We start from the raw sequence: 24,963 nt of genomic DNA, 5'->3' as shown, positions 1-24,963 counted from the left end.
TTTACCTTACACAAAAATAGTCTGGGGTACTTGCTTAAAATACAGGTTCCTAGGCCACTAAAGTATCTGAACCAGTAGAGCCAAGAATTCCACATTTTTACCAAACCCCTCAGGAGATCATGATACAGATGGATCACAGATCATTCTGAGAAGTTCAACTTTATATATTGCTTTACCTCCAGCTTCTGTTTCAGCCTTCTCTTTTTACTCTTTACATATACCTGGGCAATCCTATCTTTTCTCAGGACTTAAGTTACCATATATGTGCTGAGAATAGCGCATTTCTTTTTGTAAGTCAGATTTTTTCCTCCAGGGTTATAGATTCAGGACCTCTAATAAGCCTTGAATTCCATGTGAATGTCCTCTAGGTACTTCAAGCTTAATATGATCAAATCTAAACTCATTTTTACCCTACCTAAACCTGTGCCATGCCCTGTTTTCCCAAACTGAACGAAAGACCCCACCATTCACCATCCACCCATTTGCCCATGTCAGAAATCTAGTTGTTTCCTATATTCTTTACCAAAATCTTTCCATTTTACTTTCTAATTATATCTTCTTCCCATAGTCACTGCTGTGACTCCAATTCAGGCCACCTGATTCTTGCCACAACTTTCTAACTGCTCTCCTTTCTCTAGTCTTGTCCTGCTTCCAACCCATTCTCCCCAGTGCAGTTAGACTCAGCTTTTAAAACTTTCTTTGTTTTGGGGCACCTGGGTGTTTTGGGGCACCTGGGGCTCAGTTGGTTGAGCATCTAACTCTTGATCTCAGCTCAGGTCATGATCCTAGAGTCGTGGGATCGAGCCCTGCGTCCAGCTTTGTGCTGAGCATAGAGCCTGCTTGATTCTCTGTCTGTCCTTCCCTCTCTCTTCCTCTCTGCCCCCTCTCCTTTGTGTGTATGCTCTCAATCGCTCTAAAGTAAAAATAAATAAAACTTTTGTTTAATTAAAAATTTGAATTACAGAAGGAATGCATGGCATTCTAAAAAGTAAATGTCTAACATTATGGGGGTATTTAAAATAATAAAGTGAAGTCTTCCCATCTCTCCCCCATTCTCACTTCTCAAGGAAAATTGCCTTTAAATCATTTGGTGCATATCCCAGGACATGGTCTTTCTTTAATGTGTCTTGTGATCTGGCCCCTCCTTCTCTCTAGCTTATCTTTATTCATTCTTCAGTGCCCCTCTTTCACCCCCAGAATACACACACATACACACTTGGCCATATTTAACTTTGGTCAGTGCCCTCAGATGTGCTCTGTTCTCACTTGCTTCTGGGGCTTTGCACATGTTCTTCCCCTGAAATGCTGAACTGTCCTAATCTGGCTAACTCAGTACTCTTCACAACTTAAACATCACTTGCACAGGGAAGCTTCTAATGCCCAAATTTAAATAAGCTGTTCTTTCTATTTGCTTTTATAGTGTCTGGTATTCCCTTATGAAGGAATTTACCATGCCATATTGTGTCCATTTACTAATGTAAATACCCTACTAGACTCCTACATGCCCCATGAAGGGAGAAGCCATACCCATTTTCTCTGCACCTCCTGCATCTCTCATGCTAAATCCCATAGGCTGCAGTAGTATCTATTGAATGGATGACATAAGGAAGTATGAAAACTGGTTCCTGCCTCTCAGGAATTTACCACTGTCCGAATGAAGCCTCACACTGCTTACTAATGTGATAGTCATTTTGGAAGCTAACCTACAGGAGGCCTCAGACTCCTGGAAGATCTTTATTTATTTATTAACACTTATTCATATTTGAGAGACAGAGAGAGAGCATGAGCGGGGAAGGGGCAGAGAGAGGGAGACATAGAATCTGAAGCAGGCTCCAGGCTCTGAGTTGTCAGCACAGAGCCCAAGCCCGACGCAGGGCTTGAACTCACAAACTGTGAGATCATGACCTGAGCCAAAGTCGGACGCTCAACCGACTGAGCCACCCAGGCACCCCTCCTGGAAGATCTTTAAAGCTCCGAATAACCCATCAGTGAGTCAGCCATTGGGCCTTCAGATAAGGTGCTACATGCACATGAGAAGAGCCTTACTCAGAGATCACTGTTGGCCTGTCTTCTGTGGTCAGGTTGTGTATGCAAAGGAAATCATCCTCTTTGTCACTGATGTTACATCTAAAAGGTCAGCTCTATTTTTCAGGCATTGAGAAGTATGGAGAAGTGACAAGAGACAAGGAAAAAAAACAAGAAAAATCATCAGGAAGGGCAGAGGCAAGATGGATGAGAAATGGCAGCTGCATTGTTGAGGGGGGATTAGGGTCAGCTGTGGGGTTTGGCAGTTGTTGCAGTTTAGAAGCAGCTTGGGTGGAAATGGACAGAAGGGACTCTGAAAGTGAGGAATAGGAGGGCTTGCCAGCAGGTCAGGTCAAAAATGAGAACAGCTTTGCATTCCAGTGTGTAGGGGGCATGTGTGAGCCCTACCTGCATCTCCGTGAGACTCTGTGATGGCAAAAGCAAGGGGAATTCTGTAGGGTGGCTCTTTACAGCCAGGCACTTCATTTGTTTTTTTTTCTTTGTTGTTTTTTTTTTTTTAATATAATATAATTTATTGTCAAGTTGGTTTCCATACAACACCCAGTGCTCATCCCAAGAAGCGCCCTCCTCCCTGCCCATCACCCACTTTCCCCTCTACCCCACCCCCCATCTACCCTTAGTTTGTTCTCAGTCCTTAAGTGTCTCTTAGGGTTTGCCTCCCTCCCTCTCTGTATCTCAGTGTGGTTTTGATTTGTATTTCCATGATGAGGAGTGACGTTGAGCATCTTTTCATGTGCTTGTTGGCCATCTGGATATCTTCTTTAGAAAAGTGTCTATTCATGTCTTCTGCCCATTTCTTCACTGCATTATTTGTTTTTCAGGTGTGGAGTTTGGTGAGTTCTTTATAGATTTTAGATGCTAGCCCTTTATTTGATATGTCATTTGCAAATATCTTTTCCCATTCCAGTTGATTGTTTTGTTGATTGTTTCCTTTGCAGTGCAGAAGCTTTTTATCTTGATGAGGTCCCAATAGTTCATTTTTGCTGATAATTCCCTTGCCTTTGGAGATGTGTCAAGTAAGAAATTGCTGCAGCTGAGGTGAGAGAGGTTTTTTTCCTGCTTTCTCCTCTAGGGTTTTGATGGTTTCCTGGCTCACATTCAGGTCCTTCATCCATTTTGAGTTTATTTTTGTGTATGGTGTAAGAAAGTGGTCTGGTTTCATTCTTCTGCATGTTGTACAGCCAGGCACTTCTTGAAAATTGTGCTCATGGGCTCCCCCCCCCCTTTTTTTTAAGTTTATTTATTTGTTTGAGAGAGACAGACACAGCGTGAGAGGGGAAGAGGCAGAGAGAGAGAGAGACAGACAGAGACAGAGACAGAGAATCCCAAGCAGGCTCCACGCTGCCAGCACAGAGCCCAGTGCGGGGCTCAAACTCACGAACTGTGAGATGACTTGAGCTGAAACCAAGAGTTGGAAAGCAAGAGTTGGATGCTTAACTGACTGAGCCACCCAGGTGTCCCTCTCTTCCCTCTCTTTGTATAGGTCTCTTCAAGCCACTCCAGTCAGTCCTTCATCCCCACGAGTCTTGTCAAAATATGCCAGAGCCTGCCTTATTGCCAAATTTGGTGCTCAGCTTGAAGTTGTCTCTCTTACCCTCTTAGCTCCCCAGCCAGCACTTGTCCTCTGACCTTATCGAACTGTTTTCCTCCATGGCTTCCAGGACATTCACTCCTGGCTTTCCCTCTAAATCCCTCACCATGACTTCTCATTCTCTTCTGCTGAATTCCTCTTTTCTTAATGAGTCTTAAACACTGATGTGCTAATCAGATGGTCTTATGCCCTGTCATGGCATAAAATATGACATCTATTCTGAGGATTCTCTTAAATCATATCTGCAGTCTCTCCCTCAACTCCAGACTCTTGTATCCAATTGCCCACTCAACATCTCCACTTAGCTGTCTTACAGACATCACAAATACATCATGTCCTAAACTGAACTCTTTATTTCCCACCCCACCACACTGGTTAACCAAATTGCTCAGGTCCAAAATCTTCCTCGACTCTTGTGTCGCATACCTAATCTATCAATAACCTGTCAACTTTACTTCCAAAATGTCTCTTGCATCCAGCCATGTCTTTCCACCTCTACTTCTACAGCCCTAGTCCAGTGGTCTTCATCTCCCTTTTAAACCTATGCACAGTAGCCTCCTGACCAGTGTCCTTGCTTCTACTTTTGCCCCATAGAGTCTATTCGCCACACTTTTTTTTTTTACGTGAAATTTATTGTCAAATTGGTTTCCATACAACACCCAATGCTCATCCCAACAGGTGCCCTCCTCAATGCCCATCACCCACTCCCCTCCCCCCCATCAACCCTCAGTTTATTCTCAGTATTTAAGAGTCTCTTATGATTTGCCTCCTCCCTCTCTGTAACTTTTTTTTTCCCCCTTCTCCTCCCTCATGGTCTTCTGTTGAGTTTCTCAGGATCCGCATATGAGTGAAAACATATGGTATCTGTCTTTGTCTACCTGACTTATTTCACTTAGCATAACACTCTCCAGTTCCATCCACAGTGCTGCAAATGGCCAGATTTCATTCTTTCTCATTGCCAAGTAGTATTCCATTGTATATATAAACCACATCTTCTTTATCCATTTGTCAGTTGATGGACATTTAGGTTCTTTCCATAATTTGGCTATTGCTGAAAGTGCTGCTATAAACATTGGGGTACAAGTGCCCCTATGCATCAGCACTCCTATATCCCTTGGGTAAATTCCTAGTGGTGCTATTGCTGGGTCATGGGGTAGTTCTATTTTTAATTTTTTGAGGAACCTCCACACTGTTTTCCAGAGCAGCTGCACCAGTTTGCATTCCTACCAGCAGTGCAAGAGGGTTCCTGTTTCTCCACATCCTCTCCAGCATCTACAGTCTCCTGATTTGTTCATTTTAGCCGCTCTGACTAGCGTGAGGTGGTATCTCAGTGTGGTTTTGATTTGTATTTCCCTGATGAGGAGTGACGTTGAGCGTCTTTTTATGTGCCTGTTGGCCATCTGGATGTCTTCTTTAGAAAAGTGTCTATTCATGTCTTCAGCCCATTTCTTCACTGGATTATTTGTTTTTTGGGTATTCTCTACACTTTTAAAGATCATAAGTGTGGTCGTGTCACTCTTTTAAGGGTTGTAGGGGGAAGAGATCCAAAGAGCATCAGAAAACCTTCAGTGGTTTCCCATCATACTTTTAAGAAAAAAATTTTGGACTTTTTACCATGGCCTATAAGGCAGGCCCTTGTAAGATCTGGGACCTGGCCCCTGGCCACCTCTCTACCCCAAATACCACTTTCCTTCTTGTATTCTGTGATTCGGCCATACTGGCCTTTGGGGTGGGTCTTGAGAGAACCAACTTTGTTCTTGGTCCTTCTGTTGCTTGAAAAATTTCTGCAGACATTCTCATGGCTCTCTTTCAAGTCTCTGTTCACATGTCACCTATCTTCTGACCACACTATCTAAAACAGCATCTCCTTCCATCACTCTGTCTTCTTACTTTGCTTTAGTTTTCTTCATAGCACCTATTGCTCTATTGTATCACTGGTCTTCCTACAAGAACATTAACTTTTTCGTTGACCTTTGTTATATTCAGTGAGGTAACCCCCCTGCCTCAAATGGTCCCTGACACATCGTACACTCTCGGAAGTGTTGCATACGAGAGAGAAAGGGAGGGTACCTGCATGTGTGTGTGCAGGCAGTTGCTTACACTTGTAAAAGCTCTTGCATATTAGCACAGTGAAGGGCCACCATCGTTTTAGTAGTCTGGAGAAAGCGCAGTGCATTTACTTTAAAGGGGCAAGCCAATTCATGCGTTCTCCCTGCTAACAATAAAAGCTCTAGATAAACCAAGACTTCTCTAAGAATGTCGTATCTCTGAACCAGAGTTGTAAAATGCTGTCTCAGATAACCTACATTCCGATTGGCTGTTTGGAAATACTCTCTCTTCAACATACCTTAAATGATATGCTCAAAGAACTTTGAGATTGTGACATTATTGAACTTAATTGATTACGATACAAATTTAGGTAAGTCCCTTAACGTTCAGACATTTAACATACACAAAAGAAACATTTGTTAAAAATCTATACCGTCATGACACTTTTAAATAAGCTACACATTTGCTTTCAAGGCCTACTACCAGGAATTCACACTAGCCAGATCAGATTGTGTCTCCCATATTTATTTAGTCAGCAGTAACTACTTCATGAGTCTAACTTTTGAAAAGAATTCATTTATGTATTTTTATTACTAACATCCCACCTCATTCTTCACTTACCCTCTGAGGCACTTAGTTATTTAAATTAAAATCAGGTGACCAGCAGGAGAACCCTCCTCACCTTGTGCCCTCATGATCTGCCCTTTCCTCTTTTAGTCTAATTGCTTGGTCGGGAGATGAGATGGATAGTTAATCTTTAGTAAAGCTTTAGAGAGTGGTACATGCCCAAAATGGTCAAATGGAGTCGGGAACGTTTTATTTGAGCAAATATTTGCTGAGAGCTTTTTGTGTGCCATTACATTTGACAGGCTTAGTTTGCTCCTTAAACACATATTGGAATCCTTTCTGTGTTAGGTATGTGGAATACAGCTGTGATTGAGATTGTCCCTGCCTTCACAAAGTTTGCATTTTATAGTCATACATGGAAGGGACTCTAATTTAGGATAATGTCAGCAGGTAGCTTTTATAGCAATAAAAATTTAATGTCAATTTCACTGAGGACTTTACCAAGTGTTTTCAATATTCATTTCTCATTTTATGGTCATATAGACCCAGTAAGATGTGGGTATTGATATCTCAATTAAATAAAGAAATTTAGGCCGAGTGTGGTTAAACTCCTTGCCCAAGGCCATGCAGGTAGGAAGTGGCTGTGTATAAATTCCAGCTTAGATCCCATTCTAAACTGTTCTCTGTACTGCTAAACATTACTACCAATATAAAGAAAAATATTTCTGTTGTTTTGTATATAAAACATCAGTATTTTCTCTATTTTTAAATTGAATTTGATTTTTTTTAAGTGGGTTCCATGCCCAACGTGGGAGCTGAACTCAGGACCCTGAGATCAAGAGTCAGATACTCTACTGACTGAGCCACCCAGGCCTCCTATAATTGAATTTGAAAGTATAAAATACGTGATCATTGTTCAAAAAAATATTTTCAAGCTACTTAGTAGGACATAAAATGAAAAGTGAAAGTTTCATAACCACTTATAGTTCTTCCTGGAAGTAATCACAGAATTATTTGTGTATTCTTCCAAAAAGTTCCCATGCATTTGCAAACCCTCATGTGGATTTTTAAAAAACACAACTGGAAACATTTTGTCTCACCACTACTTTTTATTAATAGAGTTAGACATCTGTCAGAAATGAAAAGCTACTCTCTTTGCCCTTAAAATTGCATAGTATTTGATTGTGTGGCTATTCTGTAATTTATTTAACCAGTTCCCTAATGACAGGCATTTAGATGGTTTCCAGGTTTTTACTGCCGTGAGTGTGTGTGCCCATTCATGTGTCTTCACATGCTCCTGTGAGCATATTGAGTAGATCTGTAAGAATTCTTTGAAGTGGAATTTACCTGTTTGAAGAATGCATATTTAATTTTCTTATTGCCGAGTTGTCCTTTTAAAGGATTGCATCAGGAGTGTTTAAAATGCCCAACAGTGTTTGGGATATAAGTCAAATCTTTGTTTATATAATCCGCTTCTAGTCAGACAGCCCTTATCCCATCCATTGCCCTTAGCGAAACAGTGTTACGGCTGTCAGTGGAAGTATGAACAAAAAGGAACTTTCAGTTTGGTTTGGTTATCTTCATAGAAAAATTAAACCTTTGTCATTAATGCTTACTTCACACTTGTTGGGATTGCAGTAAAAGAAATTAGTCAAACTGACCCCCCCACACACACACACAGTTAATAATACCACTGTTCGATGAGTAATAAAGTTGAACTTTATTCAATGGTGTTGTACAGCAGTGATTTCTTGCGTGAAATAGCGAAGTTATTTCCTGGCTGTTGAGTTGCCGTCACCTGAGTAATGATAAAAATTAAGGTTCAATTTCTGGCACTCATTTCCGTGCCCCTTTTCCAATATTTGATTAACAAACCTCAATAACAAAATCCTATAAACTGAGCGACTTAAGCACCGAAGTTTTTCTCACAGTTTTGGAGGCCAGAAGTCTAAGGTCAGAGTGCCAGAGTGATCAGGTTCTGGTGAGAGCTCTGTTTCTGGCTTGCAGACCCGCTGCATTCTTGCTGTGTCCTCAGGTGGCAGAGAGAAAGAGAAAGCAAGCTTTCAGTGTCTCCTCTTATAAGGGCACCAATCCCGTCATAAGGCCCCAACCTCATGACCTCATCTAAACCAAATTACCCTCCAAAGGCCTACTCTCCAATTACCATGACATTGGAGGTTACAGCTTCAACGTAAAATTTTTGGGGAGACACAGTTCAGTCTATAGCACCCAACTAAGATTTTTTATGCTTACATAAATTGTATTTATCACCTTTAAGCCTGGCATTGTGTCTGGAACTTAGCGGGTGCTTATATTCGTTTTCTGTTTGCTGCTGTAAAAAATTACCACAGTTTATGTCTTAAAACAACAGAGATTTATCATCTTACAGTTGTGTAGGTTAGCAGTTCAACCCATGTTAGCAGTTCAAACCCCATGTTTAGCTGGGGCTAAAATCAAGGGGACAGTAATGCTGCACATCTTCCTGGAGATATTAGGAGAGAGTCCATTTCCTTACCTCTTTCTAGTTTCCAGAGGCCACCCACATTCCTTGCTTCTTGGCCCCCTTTCATTGTATCACAAAGCTAGCAACATTGCATTTCTCTGATCTTTCTTAGCAGCATCTCTCTCTTTGACCTCCCTATTCCACTTTTAAGGACACTTGTGATTACATTAGGCCCACCTGGATAATCCAGGTTATATTCTGTCTTAATTAAAGTAATCTGAATAGCAACCTTAACTCCATCAGCTACTTTAATTTCCCTTTGCCACATAACCTAACTAGTCACAGGTTCTGGGGATTAGGACATGAACATCTTTGGGGGCCATTATTCCATGCTCAATAAATATTAGCTGCTGGAATGAGAGTCACTTCTGAGTTACATATAAAATAGGTCTAATTGCACAGCGACATTGTTCTGTATATGTTTTCAAGAATATCATGAATATGCAAATGAGAAATATCCGTGACTCTCGTGTCCCGATCCAGCATTTCATTTTCTTTCCTTGTAAAGTTGTAAATTGTCTACTTTATTCATTATGTTATTTGTATATTTCCTGGTGATACAAATCAGAACGTGTAACCTGGTAGCACGCGTGTATAAGAAGTTGTTCATTTGTTGTTTATGTTGAAAATGGTTATTAACTTGCTTATTTATCACTTTGGAAAATGGTGCTTGTTTGATATGATTGCTCTCATAAAATTGGCTGCAACACTGCACATGGTCAAATCTAGACTATAGCTATATAATATACTTCAGATACCTAGATTGTTTTCTGTGTGTTTAAGCATTTACAACTTTGTCTTCCAAGAACTGTGAACATGGGAATGTAAATCTAATTGAGAGTAAAACTTTAGGAAATAGAGATACGAAGCCACAAAAATTCATGTGATGGTCAAGATTCAGTATTTTTGTTTATTTAAAGTTTATATTTAGCTTCAGTAGTTTATATTTAGTTTCAATAACCTGATATCCTACAAAATTGAAGTCCATGTTTTAAAACATTAAAATACCATATTGGGGCGCCTGGGTGGCGCAGTCGGTTAAGCGTCCGACTTCAGCCAGGTCACGATCTCGCGGTCCGTGAGTTCGAGCCCTGCGTCAGGCTCTGGGCTGATGGCTCGGAGCCTGGAGCCTGTTTCCGATTCTGTGTCTCCCTCTCTCTCTCTGCCCCTCCCCCGTTCATGCTCTGTCTCTCTCTGTCCCAAAAATTAAAAAAAAAAAAAAAAAAAATACCATATTGTACAAGTACACTAATGGCAAAAAAAAAAAAAAAAAAAAAAAAAGTCTTCTTTAACAAAAATATTTCCGGATCCTGACAGTTCATAATAATAGTGTTTTATTGATCTGAAACAATTAAATGTTTCCAGTGAAAGATCTGCTTCTCTATTAAAGTTTTGAAAATTATTATAGTCAGGAGCCCATGAAAGTCCCTTTCCAGAGCTGAGGCTGGACTGGTATTTTGTTTGTGTTTTGCACTTCTCTCGACCTGGAGGAAAGTCCAGGTCCGTGATGGTCAGACTTGAATCCTAAAGAAAGAATTACATGCAAAGTCAGGCAACAGACTTCTGCCTCCCTCATTCCATCCCTATCCACTCATCTTGCTTGCCCCTGTATTCACCTGCCAGGGGTCACAAAGGTGAGGGTTCTTTGGTCAGTCATTTGAAAATGATAGTGAATTAGATTTGAGATAAGGATAAAAATCTGAGGAGACTAAGGTAACAAACAAAAAAATACAAAAGATGTTACCTTTTAGAAGTGTTTTGACTGGCCCCACATCTGGGAGAGGAACTTTTTTCTCTATGAATATATAAGGAAGAGTGACAGGGTTGTTCCTCAGACCTAAGTTGTCATCACAACTCATTTTTTGTTTAAAAATACACATCACATAACATTCTGAGGTTTCATTTTAACAAGACCTGTAGGTAGTACTTAAAAAGAGAGATATATTTTATAAACATAAGTAATATATGTTTGCTGTAGAAAAAGTCAGAAAACACAACCAAGAAGATAATCATGTTGAGTCTCACCAACTGGAAACCACCATTCATGAAATTGTGATGTAAAGTGTCAGTGGGTTTAAAGGGAGGCAATGAGGAAGATTTTTGTAAGCACACAAAAGAAGAAACACATGTGGCCAACAAAGAGATTAAAATGTGTTCACTCTTTTCCCTTTGTTGTTAAGAGTGTGGAAAAACTCAGTGACTGTTGGTAGGAATTTAAATTGATTCAGCTATTCTGGAAAAAAGCCAGCAAAAAAAATAAATTTAAAAGTGTAGTCCCTTTAACCTAGCAATTCTTTGTTAGGAAAAAAATAAGTAAGCAGCAATAAAAAAAATTTAAGTGTAAGGATATTCACCTCAATACCATTAAAAAGGGAGAAGAACTAAAAGCCCAAATTTTAATTAGCAGTAATCTGGATAAATAACTTTAATGTAATATTACCCACTAAATATGATGACATAGATATGTAATTCCTGAGAAAACAAGCTGATAAAATTTAGGAAACAGTGGGGAAGGGAAGGATGCAGTATAGTAAATATGATCCCGTTTTTGTGAAAATGTTTTATCTACATAGCAGTGTGTGTGTATACATATGCAGAGAAGTTATTCTGACATAATTAACTAGGTCTGACAGCAGACTTTTCAAGTAATTTTAATTTTTTTTAATATTGTCCATAATGTGTTTGTTTTTATTGAAAACTATATATTTAGCTTATGATCAAAGAAAAATTTCTTTTCCAGTTGAACTTTGTTAGAATTAAGTGGCATAAGGACAGGGAGAGCTAATTTTGCCTGTGACACAGTGAACAACTTAACTGCTCAGAAATAAATAGCCACTGCTAATTGGAACCTTGGTTTAATTTGACAAATTGACAGCTTAAAAAATGCTCTCAGCTGCAGCTTTGGAAAGAGTCCCTACCTAGAGCAAGTACAAATTTATACCGGCAAATTGAAAGAATGATCATTTCATTCATTTGAATATTAGATTCCTTCGGGGGCACCTGAGACTGATAAAAATGTGACACTTTCACGATAGTGTTAAATCTTTTATGGGGGTAGGATATGAAGAACGTATGGAACTTTAAAAGTCATCAGGCTGGGTCCCCTCAGCTTATAGATGAGGAAATGGAAGCCCATGCAGAGAAGGTGATTTGCTTAAGGTTGCACAGCTAGTCATAGACCTGTGAAGGACTTACTTTTCACAATCCCTGGAAGCCTAGACCTGTGAAGGACTTACTTTTCACGATCCCTTGAGGCTTAGACCTGTGAAGGACTTAACTTTTCACGATCCCTTGAGGCCTAGCCACTTTACCTCCTGTACAGGTAGTCATCAATGAATGATAGTCTTGGTGGAGATGGATATTCTACCAAATGTGACGTCAGACAACTTCATCAAACAACCAGCAGCATATTAAGTGCTTGACATGTTCCTGAAAGCATATGAACTACTGGAGGTAGAACAAGGAATACAAAAAAATTTTTTCTGGAGAGACAGACATACAATAATTAAACAAAGTAATAAGCACTATTAAAGGAGTGTGTAAAAAGTACCATGGGAGCTCAAGAGAGGAATGGCTTCACAAAAGAAATGTCATTTGAGCCCAGTCATAAGGCCTTCAGTCATTTGGCCTTAAGCATCAGGATAGAAGTGCGTTCCAAGTAGGAGAATTAGCATGTGCAAAGGGACAGAAGATCTGAAAAGAGCCACTAGGGTAAGAAGAGGCCCTAGGCAGAGGGTTTAGAAGAAATTTTGGCAGATGTTTGGAAATAGCATCGAGACTTCTGTAGAAAATTTTTATTGGAATATTTGGACAGATTCTAAGGGCTGCAGATGCAGTTTGATCCAGGGCTGATAAAACAGTATAACCACAATAGGTTGCTCTCTGTCTTCATTTCTCTGCTTCCTTAACCCCATTCTCAGGCTCCCTGTGAATACAAGACGGCTGGTCCCCGTAGCTCAAACAAAAAGTGCTGGATTAGAGTCTCTTTAGTACCAGCTGACCACTTGGTTAATGTCCCTTCTCAAAGATTACCATGACCAAGGGAAAGGGATCTACTGATCAGGACTTCCCACGTAGGGAAGGATGCTTCCAGCTAAGCAGGGCAGGTGCTTTTGTCACAAGAAGGGGATTCCGGATACTAGATAGCAAACATTGTAAATACCCACAAAATGGGATCACTTCAGGTAGCGGTAAAATCTTCATTGCTTTGAAGATCTTTATTTATGTTTTCCATCATATTGTCTCAATAAATAATCTAAAATTTTGAATAAAAAATTTAAAATATTCCATCCCTAGTTTCTAATTAAGGGGAAATTTTTTAATTTTAGTATATGTGCTGCCGAAGCAAGCACAGGGGAAATTTTTTAAAATGGGTATAGCATGGAGCATCTGGGTGCCTCAGTTGGTTAAGCATCCAACTTTGGCTCAGGTCATGATCTCATAGTTCATGGGTTCGAGCCCCATGTCGGGCTCTGTGCTGACAGCTCAGAGCCTGGAGCCTGCTTCGGATTCTGTGTCTCTGTCTCTGCCCCTTCCCCAGTCACGCCTCTGTTTCTCTCTTTCTCTCTCAAAAATAAACATTAAAAAATATATTAAAAAGATAAAAGTGGATATGGCATAATAAAAGATTTCAGTATGGGCACCTGGGTGGCTCAGTCGGTTAAGTGTCTGACTTCGGCTAAGGCCATGATCTCTCTCAGTTCATGAGTTCCAGCCCTGTGTCGGGCTTTGTGCTGACAGCTCAGAGCCTGGAGCCTGTTTCGGATTCTGTGTTTCCCTCTGTCACTGCCCTTCGCCCAGTCTCACTCTGTGTCTTTCTCTCTCTCTCTCTCAAAAATAAAGATTAAAAAAAATTAAAAAAAAAGATTTCAGTAATGCTGCTCTCATATACTCATTTGAATACCATTAAAAATAATAAGTAAGAATGTTTAGCATATGTGAAGAATAAGTTGCATATGAGGGCTGGAATTAATATTATAATATAGAAGTATTCAATTTCCTGTCATAAAGGACCAGTGGAAAGTGATTGCCTCTCTCTTGCTTTTGTAGAACTCAAAGATGTTTATACCCTTCAAATGGTTATTTTAAGTTTAAAATAGTCACCTTTTATAGATTTGGCAGTGAAGTAATTATCCTTATATAGTGACATTTCCCTCCGTGACCCTGTGAATTTACTGAGATAGGGTTCCAGATTAGAGTGGTAGTTATTAACAATATCTCGGTTAGAGAGACCAGCAGCAAATGAAATATATGAAAATGAACTTGATATGAGTCAGATATTTACTGCTGTTCTATATAATTGGACACATGTACTTATATAATATAATGTATTCAAAGGAAAATAAAATTGAATTGAGAACTCTTAGAGAATGAATCATTCTGTATAATAGAAGTCCGTTTAGCTAATTTCCAAATATTTGGTCAGTTTTTCCTTGCAGTATAAACTTTGCTGTAAAATATATTTCATACTTTTTTAACCATCTTAAGTAGAACAAATTTGAAAATAATTCCCTTTTCTTTTTGATTCAAGTCATTACAAGCATCATTTATTATGCTGTGAAGTAATGGAATTTTGTAGGGTTGCTTGTCCCTTGTGAAAAAGCCACAAGGTGCTTTGAGATCTTACATAGGAGTCATGTCCTTTTTAACCTACCTCTCTAATTCCTGTCACCTTTTGCTCCTGGGCTGATAGCAGCCTCTTCTAAATGCTAAAGATTTTGAAGGCATTCACATTGTGAGTAAAATTGGAGTACATAGTTTTCCCATATTGCCATGGTGGGCCTGGTTTACGGAGGCTTAAGAAACGTTTATTGGCTGAGTGGATGTTGTACCTTTACAAACATACTCTCTTTCGTAACCTGAGGAGGAGAAGCGTTTGAAAGGAGAGAAATTCAAGCTGGTTAGCATTTGTCAAAGATATTATAAAGTCTTAAATTTTAAGAACTTGAAGTTACCTCAATGAAAATATACGCCAGGCTATAAATCTGCAACCAACCCTTATCTGGCAAAGAGCCATGCCATTTGCTGCAGTGTCAAGAGGGGAAGCACAGCTGTCATGCACTCCCTTCCTTCTGTGATAATTTTATCTTTGTGTCTCCTCTAGCTGTTGTATCTGTGTTGAACTTAATGAAACTTCAGGAAATGAAAAGTACTTCCTTACAAAGGAATGTTGGCCAAACCCTTGCTATGCAAATATGATAAAGCCCTGATTAGCTAGTATCTTTTTAATCTGAAACTAAGATTGTGCTTTCAGTCTTTCTTCAGTGTAAGTCTTCATTCTTTTGTTCCTCATGCAGTTCTCCAGGTGACCAGAACGTTTAGGTATTTTGGAATGGGAACATCTTACTCCCGCATTCCTCCCCCTTGCCCCGTTTTTGGTTTTGTTTTTTTGTCTTTTTCTAAAAACCTCGTTTAAAAATACCTATACAGTCATGTACTAAATAGCTACCTCTTGAAGTCTGGATGAAGTAGCAAAGTAAGCAGATTTTCTCTGGCCTCCTTATGTAAAGCTCTTTTGCACTCTGACCACTGGCTATAGCTTTTACATTTTCTTCTGTACAAATTTTGGTGTGCTATAATGTATCACAAATAATATATCACAATGTCATAAAAAAAGGTTGGTGGGCCTTGGAGTTAAATCAGTCCATATTCAATCCATTATAGTAGCTTTCCCTGCCCGATATGCATTTGACTGTTGGGAATATGTTCAAATACTCTTAAAGAGAAGCAAAATTTTCTATGTCTTATTGAGATAAACCTAACATTTTGCTTGCAGGCTTTTGTTAGCTTTGATTGATAGAGGAGATTTACATCTCAGGTGGTCAAGTACTATAGGCCTTGCTATTATATTTTTAGTGCCTTTTAAGTACAGAGTGCAGTTTTAATATAAATTCCAATATAGTGGAAAGGCCAGGGGAAGCAGTGAATGAATCTCATCTTAAAAGCAAGACCATAGGCAATGATTATCCATAATGATACAATAATAATTATACATCCAGATAATTACAAGGGAAGTTATTCTGGACTAGCATCTCTTTTTCCTCCGGCATTTCTGAAATGATAGAATGAGCAAGGGCAGATGAGTTTTATCTGTAGTCACTTAACATTGTCCAATTTAATGCATATTATTAAAGCAAGCATCCAACTTTATTTCATGTTGTATTTTTTTTTAATTTTTTAAAATTTACTTATTTATTTTGAGAGAGCAGAGAGATCACTAGCAGGGGAAGGGCAGAGAGAAAGAGAGAGGTTGAGAATCCCAAGCAGGCTCTGCAGGATCAGCGCAGAGCCCAATATGGGGCTTGAACCCACGAAACGGTGAGATCATGACCTGAGCCGAAATCAAGAGTCAGACCCTTAAGCAACTGAGCCACCCAGGCACCCCTATTTCATGTTGTTCTTATTTCTTCTTTTAAAATATTTTTTAGATTGTTTGTTTGTTTGTTTTGAGAGAGAGAGAGAGTTGGGTAGAGGCAGAAAGGGAGAGAGAGAAAATCCCAAGCAGGCTCCATGCTGTCCACTGTTGGTGTAGAACCCGATGTGGGGCTCGATCTCATGAGCTGTTAGATCATGAGCTGAGCTGAGATCAAGAGTTGGACACTTAACCAACTGAGCCACCCAGGCACCTCTAAAATCTTTTTTAATAGGCCGTTGTATTCACCAATATCTATGTAAGTCTACCTTCTGCACTTAAAAAGCTAGCTCTAAATTCGATTAGTTGAGCTGATACCAGTTTCTTCAAGATTACAAAAAGATAGTTTTTTCTCAAAGTGGAACTTCCTGAAGAGCTTGTATATAATTTGATAACTCCAGTCTAGCACCATGTGATAGCAGGAACTTTATCTTATCCCTTAGGCACCAAGAACACTGTCAGGTTTTTCTGGAATTCAAAAACCGTGTGTGTGTGTGTGTGTGTGTGTGTGTGTGTGTGTGGTTTTTTCTTTATTATAAATGTAATATGTGTACATGATAAACAGTTTTAAAATGTACAAATATAAATAAAGAGAGTGTGCCTCTCTTCTTAATCCCACTTCCCAAAAGAAACCACTGTAAACTTACTTGGTTTTGTGCATGTAGAAACATGTATACATTTATAAAAATATATGCATGTAATTTCTTAAAAATATCATAGTATACATATTCTTTATTTTTAGTTAATTATACATTGTGAACATCCTCCCATGACAGTATGTCTAGTCTTTTTGTATCCCATTTTAGACTGTGGATTTCCCCATTCTCTTATTGGTGGGTTTAGGTTGTGTCTAATTTTTTTGGCAGCTTAAAGTGTTGTAGTGAGCTTCATTTTGTGTGTGTGTGTGTGTGTGTGTATATATATATATATTTTTTTTATCCTTGTGTATATTTTTGCCTATTTGCTTAATAACGTCTGTAGGATAGTTTTCCTAGAGTTAATATTGCCAAATCAAAAGATAGGCACTTTTAACATTTTGATACATGTTGTCAAATGACCCTCCATTCAACCAAAACAAATTTATAAGCCTCCTTTTAGCATAGGAGGGCTCATTTTTCCTACATCTTCAACCACATGGTCACTTGTTTATGATCCAGAGAACATGAGCTGTAAATAAGAGATCTCAAGATTATTTTATATTAACTTTGATTTATGGATTCTACAAATAGCCTTCAAAAATAGGTGCTTTTAGTGTTTTCCTTTTATCACTCCAAACCTGTTCAGATATGGAATATTCTGTCAAGACAAGACTATTCCTTTTTTATTGTTACACGCATGAATTATCTTTTAAGCAATTTACTTTATCACTCATTGCCAAATACTTCTCTTCTCGCGTATTTCTCCTATGACTGACCAAGTTAGAATACTCACTTCAAAAGCTTAGTCTTTCAAGTTGGAATTCAAGGGACAGCTATTGAACATGATATTCTCTTTGCTGAAATTTATGTGCAATCACTTTTGAAATAGTCCTTGGGTTTTAGTAAGCACCTAACACTGATTATAGTGGTAGTTGAACAGTAATTTAAAGCATATTAAAGGGAACTTTATATGAATCCAAACAAATGTTAATGAAATCTGAGCTTTATTTATCACTTACTTGCTTGCAGGTGGATTCGCCGATGAACTTGAAGCATCCCCATGACTTAGTCATATTAATGAGACAAGAAACAACCGTTAACTACCTCAAAGAATTGGAGGTGAGGCAATGGGCATGTGATATGCAGCTGAAACTTGTTGTATTTCATGGGGAGCTATTGTATTCAAAGAAAAATGAGAACGAATTATTTCTTAAGCTCAATTCTTCTCAGTTTTATAGGAATATATTACTTTCATTTTTAACTTTTTTTTTAACATTTTATTTATTTTTGAGAGACAGAGACAGACCATGAGCTGGGGAGGGGCAGAGAAAGAGACAGAATTCGAAGCAGTCTCCAGGCTCTGAGCTGTCAGCACCTAGCCTGATGTGGGGCTCAAGCCCACAAACCATGAGATCATGACCTGAGCCAAAGTCCAGTCTGATGCTTAACTGCCTGAGCCACCTTGGCACCCTGAATATATTACCTTTAAATCCTGATTTTAAAAATAACATCTAATTAGAGGACATTTGAGCAATAGTAAGAGAAACAGACTAACTTGGGTTTTGCTTGATTCTTGACTCCTATCCTTGTGCAGGGTTTCCATGTATAAGTTTTTCCATCAAGTATGAAAAGGAACAGTCTCTATACATACGCTTAGAAGGAGAGTTTGGGTAAAATACAAAAAGGAAGAATGGTTTCAATACTGTATAAAAATGTAATTTTTATTAGTTTCCAAGTAGGGAATACTAAGGTCTTGTTATTATGTGTTCTTACGATGAGATGAAAGCGTTAATCACTTTGCACCTTGAAAAGTTGAAACCTATTGGTGCTAATAAAATCTGACCTTTTTGTTTCTATCATTTGATTTCCATAAACTGATTTTGCTTAATAACACACAATATTAATTATTTGAAAAACTGGGAGTAAGACAGTAGGTATATTTATACAGCTTCATGCTTGGAAGCTTTATGTGTTTTTTTTTTTAAAAACACAGTGTTCAAAAAGTGCATCGGTGCAGAAAATAGTTTTTATTTTCAAATGCATATACACATTGTATATGTTTATTTCCATTCTTTTTTTTAAGAGGCAGTATGATATAAAGAGAAGGAGACTTAAATTAGAGTATGTGAAGGGGAAAAATGCCATTCATCATGTCAATGAAAACGAAAATGAAAAATGTTGACTCCATCAGTTTTTGATTAAGGTACAGGCTGGAGATAAAAATTTGTTATTCACTGAAATGTAGACTTAAAGCCATGACACTAAACAATATCATTTTTCTACAAAGTAGTGACAACTAAATGAACTTCTTAAGGTGCCAGAAGACAGTGGAGGAATAACCTCAAAGTGCTAAGGGGAAAACCAGTCAAACTAGAATTTTATGTTCTTTTAAACCATCATTCAAGAGTGAGGGTAAAGCAAAGATGTTTTCTGACATACAGAGTTTATTTACCAGACTCTCACTTTAAAGAAAATTAAAGATGTACTTCCGCGCAAAGAAAAGTACACCCAGTAGACACGCGTAGGATATACAATGATGAGTAAAAATACTAATGAAGAAGTTGCTAACCTTATTTAATTATTTTTTTGTGCTTTGAAAGGTAAAACTAGATTAAATTAATATGTAGTTGTGTTGAGGTATGTTCAGTGATTAGTTAAGGCTTGTTAGACTCTTCTGTCCTGTTTATGAGAAGGTGAAAGTAACAAAATCCTGTTGGAAAACTTATGGGCATACATACTAAAAATTTAAGAGTCTTGCTACCTTTCAAGTAGTCTTGCCAAAAGAAATAGGAATTCAGTCAAACCACTGTAATTTCCAGTGTCATTTGTTTTCAATGACATTTCCTTTGCCATTCTATATTTTTTATGTATTTAAAAGATCATTCTGAGAAGGGAGTCTGCAGATTTCATCAGACTACCAAAGAAGTCTATGACACAAAAAAGTTAAGAACCCCTGGATCCTGCTGTCAATGTTTAGGAAATGTACAAGACAAAGAAAGGGACACGTGAAATGAACCTAGGAGATGCAGTCAACAAAATCGTATAGAGTGGCAAGCTTTGCAGGACAAATGACCCAACTTTTTAAACAAATTATAAAGATTAAAAAAGGTGGGGAGGGGAACTGGAGGAATTACCAGTAGATTAACAGATTTATAGACAAATCAGCCATTGCAGTGTGTGGGTCTCATTGGATTTTGATTCAAACAAACTGTATTTTTATTTATTTATTTATTTATTTATTTAAAGTTCTTTGTTTTATTTATTTTTTTATTTGAGAGAGAGAGCACGAGCAGGGGAAGGAGCAGAGTGGAGGGGGTGGGGAGAGACAATCTTAAGCAGGCTCCACACCCAGCACAGAGCTCAAAGGAGGGCTTAATCCCACCACCCCAGGATCATGACCTGAGCCGAAACCAAGACTTGGATGTAACCCACTGAGCCATCCAGGCACCCTCCCCTTTTTTTTTTTAAAGAGATTTTTTTTGTGTGTTTTATGTGTGTGCATGTGTGTGTTTGTGTGTTCCAGAGAGAGAGAGAGCAGGAGCAAGGGAACGGCAGAGGGAGAGGGAGAGAAAATCTTAAGCAGGCTCCGTGCCCAGCATGGAGCATGGTGTGGGGCTTAATCCCACAGCATTGGGATCATGACCTGAACTGAAATCAGGAGTCAGACACTCAACCAACTGAGCCACCCGGGCACCCAAACAAACTGTATTTAGAGTATCTTTCAGAAATATATTAAAATATTTACTGATAAAAAACTTAACCAAAAATAAAGTAGAGGCAAGGACTAAAATAACGGAACTGCAATCTGTAGTTTCCAAACCTACAAGTTAAGAGAAAATACAGGAGGAGAGGAGGGAACATAGAAAGTGTTGACAAGCACATGACAGGCAGGAAAAGAGAAAACAGCAGCAAAGAAAAAGAATGATAAACATACCTGAAACTAATACAACATTTTGTGTCAGCTACACTTCAATAATCAAAAATAAATAAATAAATAAATAAATAAATAAATAAATAACAGAAAATCCAAAATAACATGTTTAAAATAAATTCAGATAGATCAGCAATCACAGTAAATATATCAGATTAAACTTGCTGATTAAAACTCAGACTATCAGATTGGATTTCTTAATTAGTCCAGCTGTATGGGACATGTAAGAAATACACCTAACACAAAGCCAGTGTGGTGATAAATGGATGGAAAAAGTTTTCACTATGTAAATACTAAGCAGAAAAAAGCTGTGATGGCAGTATTTATACAAACTCACAGTCCCTCATCTGAAATCACCAGGGCTATATATGGTTAGAATACAGCTTTTTACTTTTTTTCTTCTTTTAGAACTGTTATAGGTACAGATATCTAGTATTACATTGTACTGCCAGCAGGTTCTGGTCCCAAACTCCATATTCAAAGACATTAATATTTCTTTAGTGAAATGTGTGAATATTCACACCAAGAGGATAAAAAGTATAAAATGGCTTTTCATCAGGTTTTGCTACCACATGAATATTAGTGCAAAATTCTATTTTCCATGGACACCAACCTCATGACCTAAGCACCTCTGAAAAGCTCCACATTCTAATACCATTTTCAGGGGTTATGATTTCAACATATAAATTTTTAAGGGTGGAAGGGGCACAAATGTTCAGACAATAGCACTAAATGTGAAAAATTAAAGCTTTAAAACTTAAAAATAAGAATATATTAATATGTTTATGACATTGGGATAAAGAAGGGCTCCTTAAATAACACAAATCACAATTAAGAAAATTAATTGATAGTTTTGACCATCTTAAAATTAAAAGCTTCTGTCTTGCAAGTGACACCATGAACAAAATTAAAACATAAGTTATAAGCTGGGAGAATACTGTTATAACTGAAGAATGAGTTTACAGAATCACTCTTCACAAATGTCTACAAATCAGTGAAGAATCACTAGGGAAAAATAGGCAGGCTCAATCAAGCTACAAAATATCTCATAAATATTTGAAAATATGTTTAATCACATTAAGGATTGCATTAGTTAAGATAGTCTAAATTTTGCAATGTATGTCAACTTTTGCATTGGCAACAAACAGTCCCAAAAATCTCAGTGCTGTTTCACAGAGGAAGGTGGAGGCTCAAGGAAGACTAACCAAATATACAAGCCTGTTTAAAATTTCTACTTAGAAGTGACATCATTTCGGGGCACCTGGATGGCTTAGTCGGTTGAGCATCTAACTCTTGATTTCAGCTCATTTCGTGATCTGAGCCCCATGTTGGGCTCTGCTGTAACAGTGCAGAACCTAGTTGAGATTCTCTCCCTCTCTCTCTGCCCTCACTCATGCTGTCTCTCTCTCTTAAAATAAATAAACTAAAAAAAAAAAAAATTCTACTCACATTCCATTGTCCAGATCAAGTCACATGGCCAAGCTTGAAGTCATAGGGCAGTATAGTATAGTTTACCTACAGGAGGAAAGTGGGGAGGGAGTAAGTGGAAACATCATTTAGTAACATCCCAGTAATCTTAATGGTTTAAAACAATAAGATCATATTAAATGTCACTCTGGTCCAAAAGCCAGAACTCAAGCTGACAGAACAGCTACTGTCTGGAATATTGCTGTTCCCAGTACCTGAGGGAAAAGAACATACACCGGCTGTAAAAATGCTTCCCTCCGGAGGATTTAATGGCACCTCTCATGTTACATTTGTCAAAATAGTCATACTGGCCACATATGAGTCCAGCAGAACAGTGGTGTAGAGTCCTTTGTAAGGAGTCCTTTGTAAGGCCACAAGTTCATTAATAGTAATACAGTCTACTCCAATAATTAAAACATTTCATACCCATTATTTTTTTATTTATTTTTGAGAGAGACAGAGTATGGGTGGGGGAGGGGCAGAGAGAGAGGAGACACAGAATCCGAAGCAGGCTCCAGGCTCCGAGCTGTCAGCACAGCGCCGGACGTGGGGCTCGAACTCATGAACTCTAAGATCATGACCTGAGCCGAACTCAGATGCTTAACGGACTGAGCCATCCAGGTGCCCCGAGTTTTTATTTAAAAAAAAAATTTTTTTTTCAACGTTTTTTATTTATTTTTGGGACAGAGAGAGACAGAGCATGAACGGGGAAGGGGCAGAGAGAGAGGGAGACACAGAATCGGAAACAGGCTCCAGGCTCCGAGCCATCAGCCCGGAGCCTGACGCGGGGCTCGAACTCACGGACCGCGAGATCGTGACCTGGCTGAAGTCGGACGCTTAACCGACTGCGCCACCCAGGCGCCCCCCGAGTTTTTATTTTAAAGTAGGCTCCACACCCAGCGTGGAGCTTGAACTCCCAACCCTGAGATCAAGAGCTGTGCACTCTACCAACTGAGCCAGCCAGCACTCCAGTAGATGCAGTTTCATAGGTGGTCAGAGATCATATTATGGAGGTATTCAGGTGCCATTAGTGTAAATGTCATTTTCTGTTACTTTCTGTCCATGAATACCTGTTTAGAGACGCTTATTTAGTTGTCAACTAATTAATCCCCCTTTATCCACAGTTTTACTTTCTGTGGTTTCAGTTACCCATGAATTAACTGTGGTCCAGAAGCAGATGATCCTCCTCCTGACCTATCGTCAGAAGGTCACTAATAGTCTAACACTGTGTCACAGTGCGTACGTCGTTCACCTCACTTCATCTTACCATGTAGGCATTTTATTATCTCACATTATCATGAGTGTGAATACAGTACAAGAAGATACTTTGAGAGGCTACGTTCACATAACTTTTATTACAATATATTGTTATAACTGTTGTATTTTATTATTAGTTATTGTTAATCTGTTACTGTGCTTAATTTATACATTAAACTTTATTATAGGTATATATGTATGGGAAAAAAACATAACATATATAGGGTTGGTACTGTTCACAGTTTGGGGTATCCACTGGGAATCTTAGAACATACTTCTGCAGATAAGGGGGCACTAGTGTGCTCAGAATCCTTGTCTGTATAGAGGATTCTAACTTCAACACATTAAGTTCTCCTCTCCTCTTATGTGGTATCTAGACTGAAATAACAGAAAAATTCATTATGTTCTTATTGTCTTCTCAACAGAAGCAATTAGTTGCTCAAAAAATTCACATAGAAGAGAATGAGGACAGAGATACAGGACTGGAACAGAGACATAATAAAGAAGATCCAGACTGCATCAAAGCCAAGGTGCCCTTAGGAGACCTGGATCTCTATGATGGCACATACATAACTTTGGAAAGCAAAGACATCAGGTAAAAGAAAATCTCTCTCCAAAAATAAAATTAACATGTTCCCGAACAGAACTTTCTCAAATCAGTAAATTATCTAATGAGAATAAGCTTCAATCACGAATGAGTTTATTGAAATTTGAAATTTCAAAATAACTCACATGTAGAATTCTTAAAGATTGACTTAAAATGTTGAATACTACAGTAGAAGATTGAACAGTTTATAGTAAAAGAAATACAAATGGTCCATAAACGTGGAAAACATATCTCTCAGAAGGGATCAAATAAGTACAAATTAAACCATTTAAATTGTTTTCACCTATCAAACTGGAAAAAAATATTTAAAAATCAGTAACTGGTAAAAATGTAGAGAGGCTGTCAATAGAAGTGTAAAGTGGTTTCATAGTTCTAGAAAGAATTGTAAAAAGCTTTTAAAACAGTCCCATGATCTTAACATTCTTTGATACACCTACTATTTCTTAACTCTCGAATTATCTCCTTTAAGTTGAACTCTCAAAATATTGACTCCAGCAGTAGCAATGTGAAAAAGGTTGAATGTTGACTAATATTGGTTGTAAAGTAGAGATGCTATGAAAATATGGTTCCGTTAGGGGAAAATTAGACATTTTTTCACCTTTCATTCATTCATTGCTCCCGGCTTCTTAATTTTAGCCCTGAAGATTATATCGACACAGAATCTCCTGTCCCTCCAGACCCTGAGCAACCTGATTGTACCAAAATTCTAGAACTTCCATATAGTATACATGCTTTTCAGCACCTGCGAGTAAGTAGAGAGATTTAGGATCTTGTTTTCTACATTTTTTTCTGTAATTTACTCTCTTGCTTGTAAATAGTCTTTATATTTCTTCTCCTCTTTCAAACAGCTTTATAATTTTACAAATATCTCCTATTTCTTAATATGCCTTTAAAAT

General features: G+C 38.3%; 1 protein-coding gene and 1 long non-coding RNA gene across 6 annotated transcripts in view; one reads left to right on the top strand and one right to left on the bottom strand.

The window, feature by feature from the left end:
• Window positions 1-24,963, top strand: part of TTC17 (tetratricopeptide repeat domain 17) — a 124,354-nt gene that overhangs the window by 5,505 nt on the left and 93,886 nt on the right. For all 3 annotated transcript variants that reach the window (XM_049647773.1, XM_049647766.1, XM_049647779.1), the window contains exons 2-4: window positions 17,835-17,924; window positions 23,886-24,055; window positions 24,704-24,815. In XM_049647773.1, the coding sequence (XP_049503730.1) occupies window positions 17,835-17,924; window positions 23,886-24,055; window positions 24,704-24,815 (372 nt within the window). The remainder of the gene's footprint in view (window positions 1-17,834; window positions 17,925-23,885; window positions 24,056-24,703; window positions 24,816-24,963) is intronic.
• On the bottom strand, window positions 7,950-24,752 carry LOC125934416 (uncharacterized). 3 transcript variants are annotated; one of them, XR_007461382.1, is made up of 6 exons: window positions 24,666-24,752; window positions 22,186-22,251; window positions 17,825-17,978; window positions 8,525-8,585; window positions 8,183-8,283; window positions 7,950-8,051 (listed from the first exon to the last, which is right to left on the bottom strand). It is a non-coding gene; the product is annotated as an uncharacterized LOC125934416 (long non-coding RNA). The 3 variants fall into 3 exon arrangements; XR_007461383.1 differs by lacking the exon at window positions 8,525-8,585 and having other exon boundaries at window positions 8,129-8,283; XR_007461379.1 differs by lacking the exon at window positions 8,525-8,585.

This window comes from Panthera uncia, chromosome D1 (genome assembly GCF_023721935.1).
Source record: "Panthera uncia isolate 11264 chromosome D1, Puncia_PCG_1.0, whole genome shotgun sequence".
Lineage (NCBI taxonomy): Eukaryota > Metazoa > Chordata > Mammalia > Carnivora > Felidae > Panthera > Panthera uncia.
Note: the sequence above shows the minus strand (reverse complement) of the source record. Positions and strands in the feature narration are given on the sequence as shown.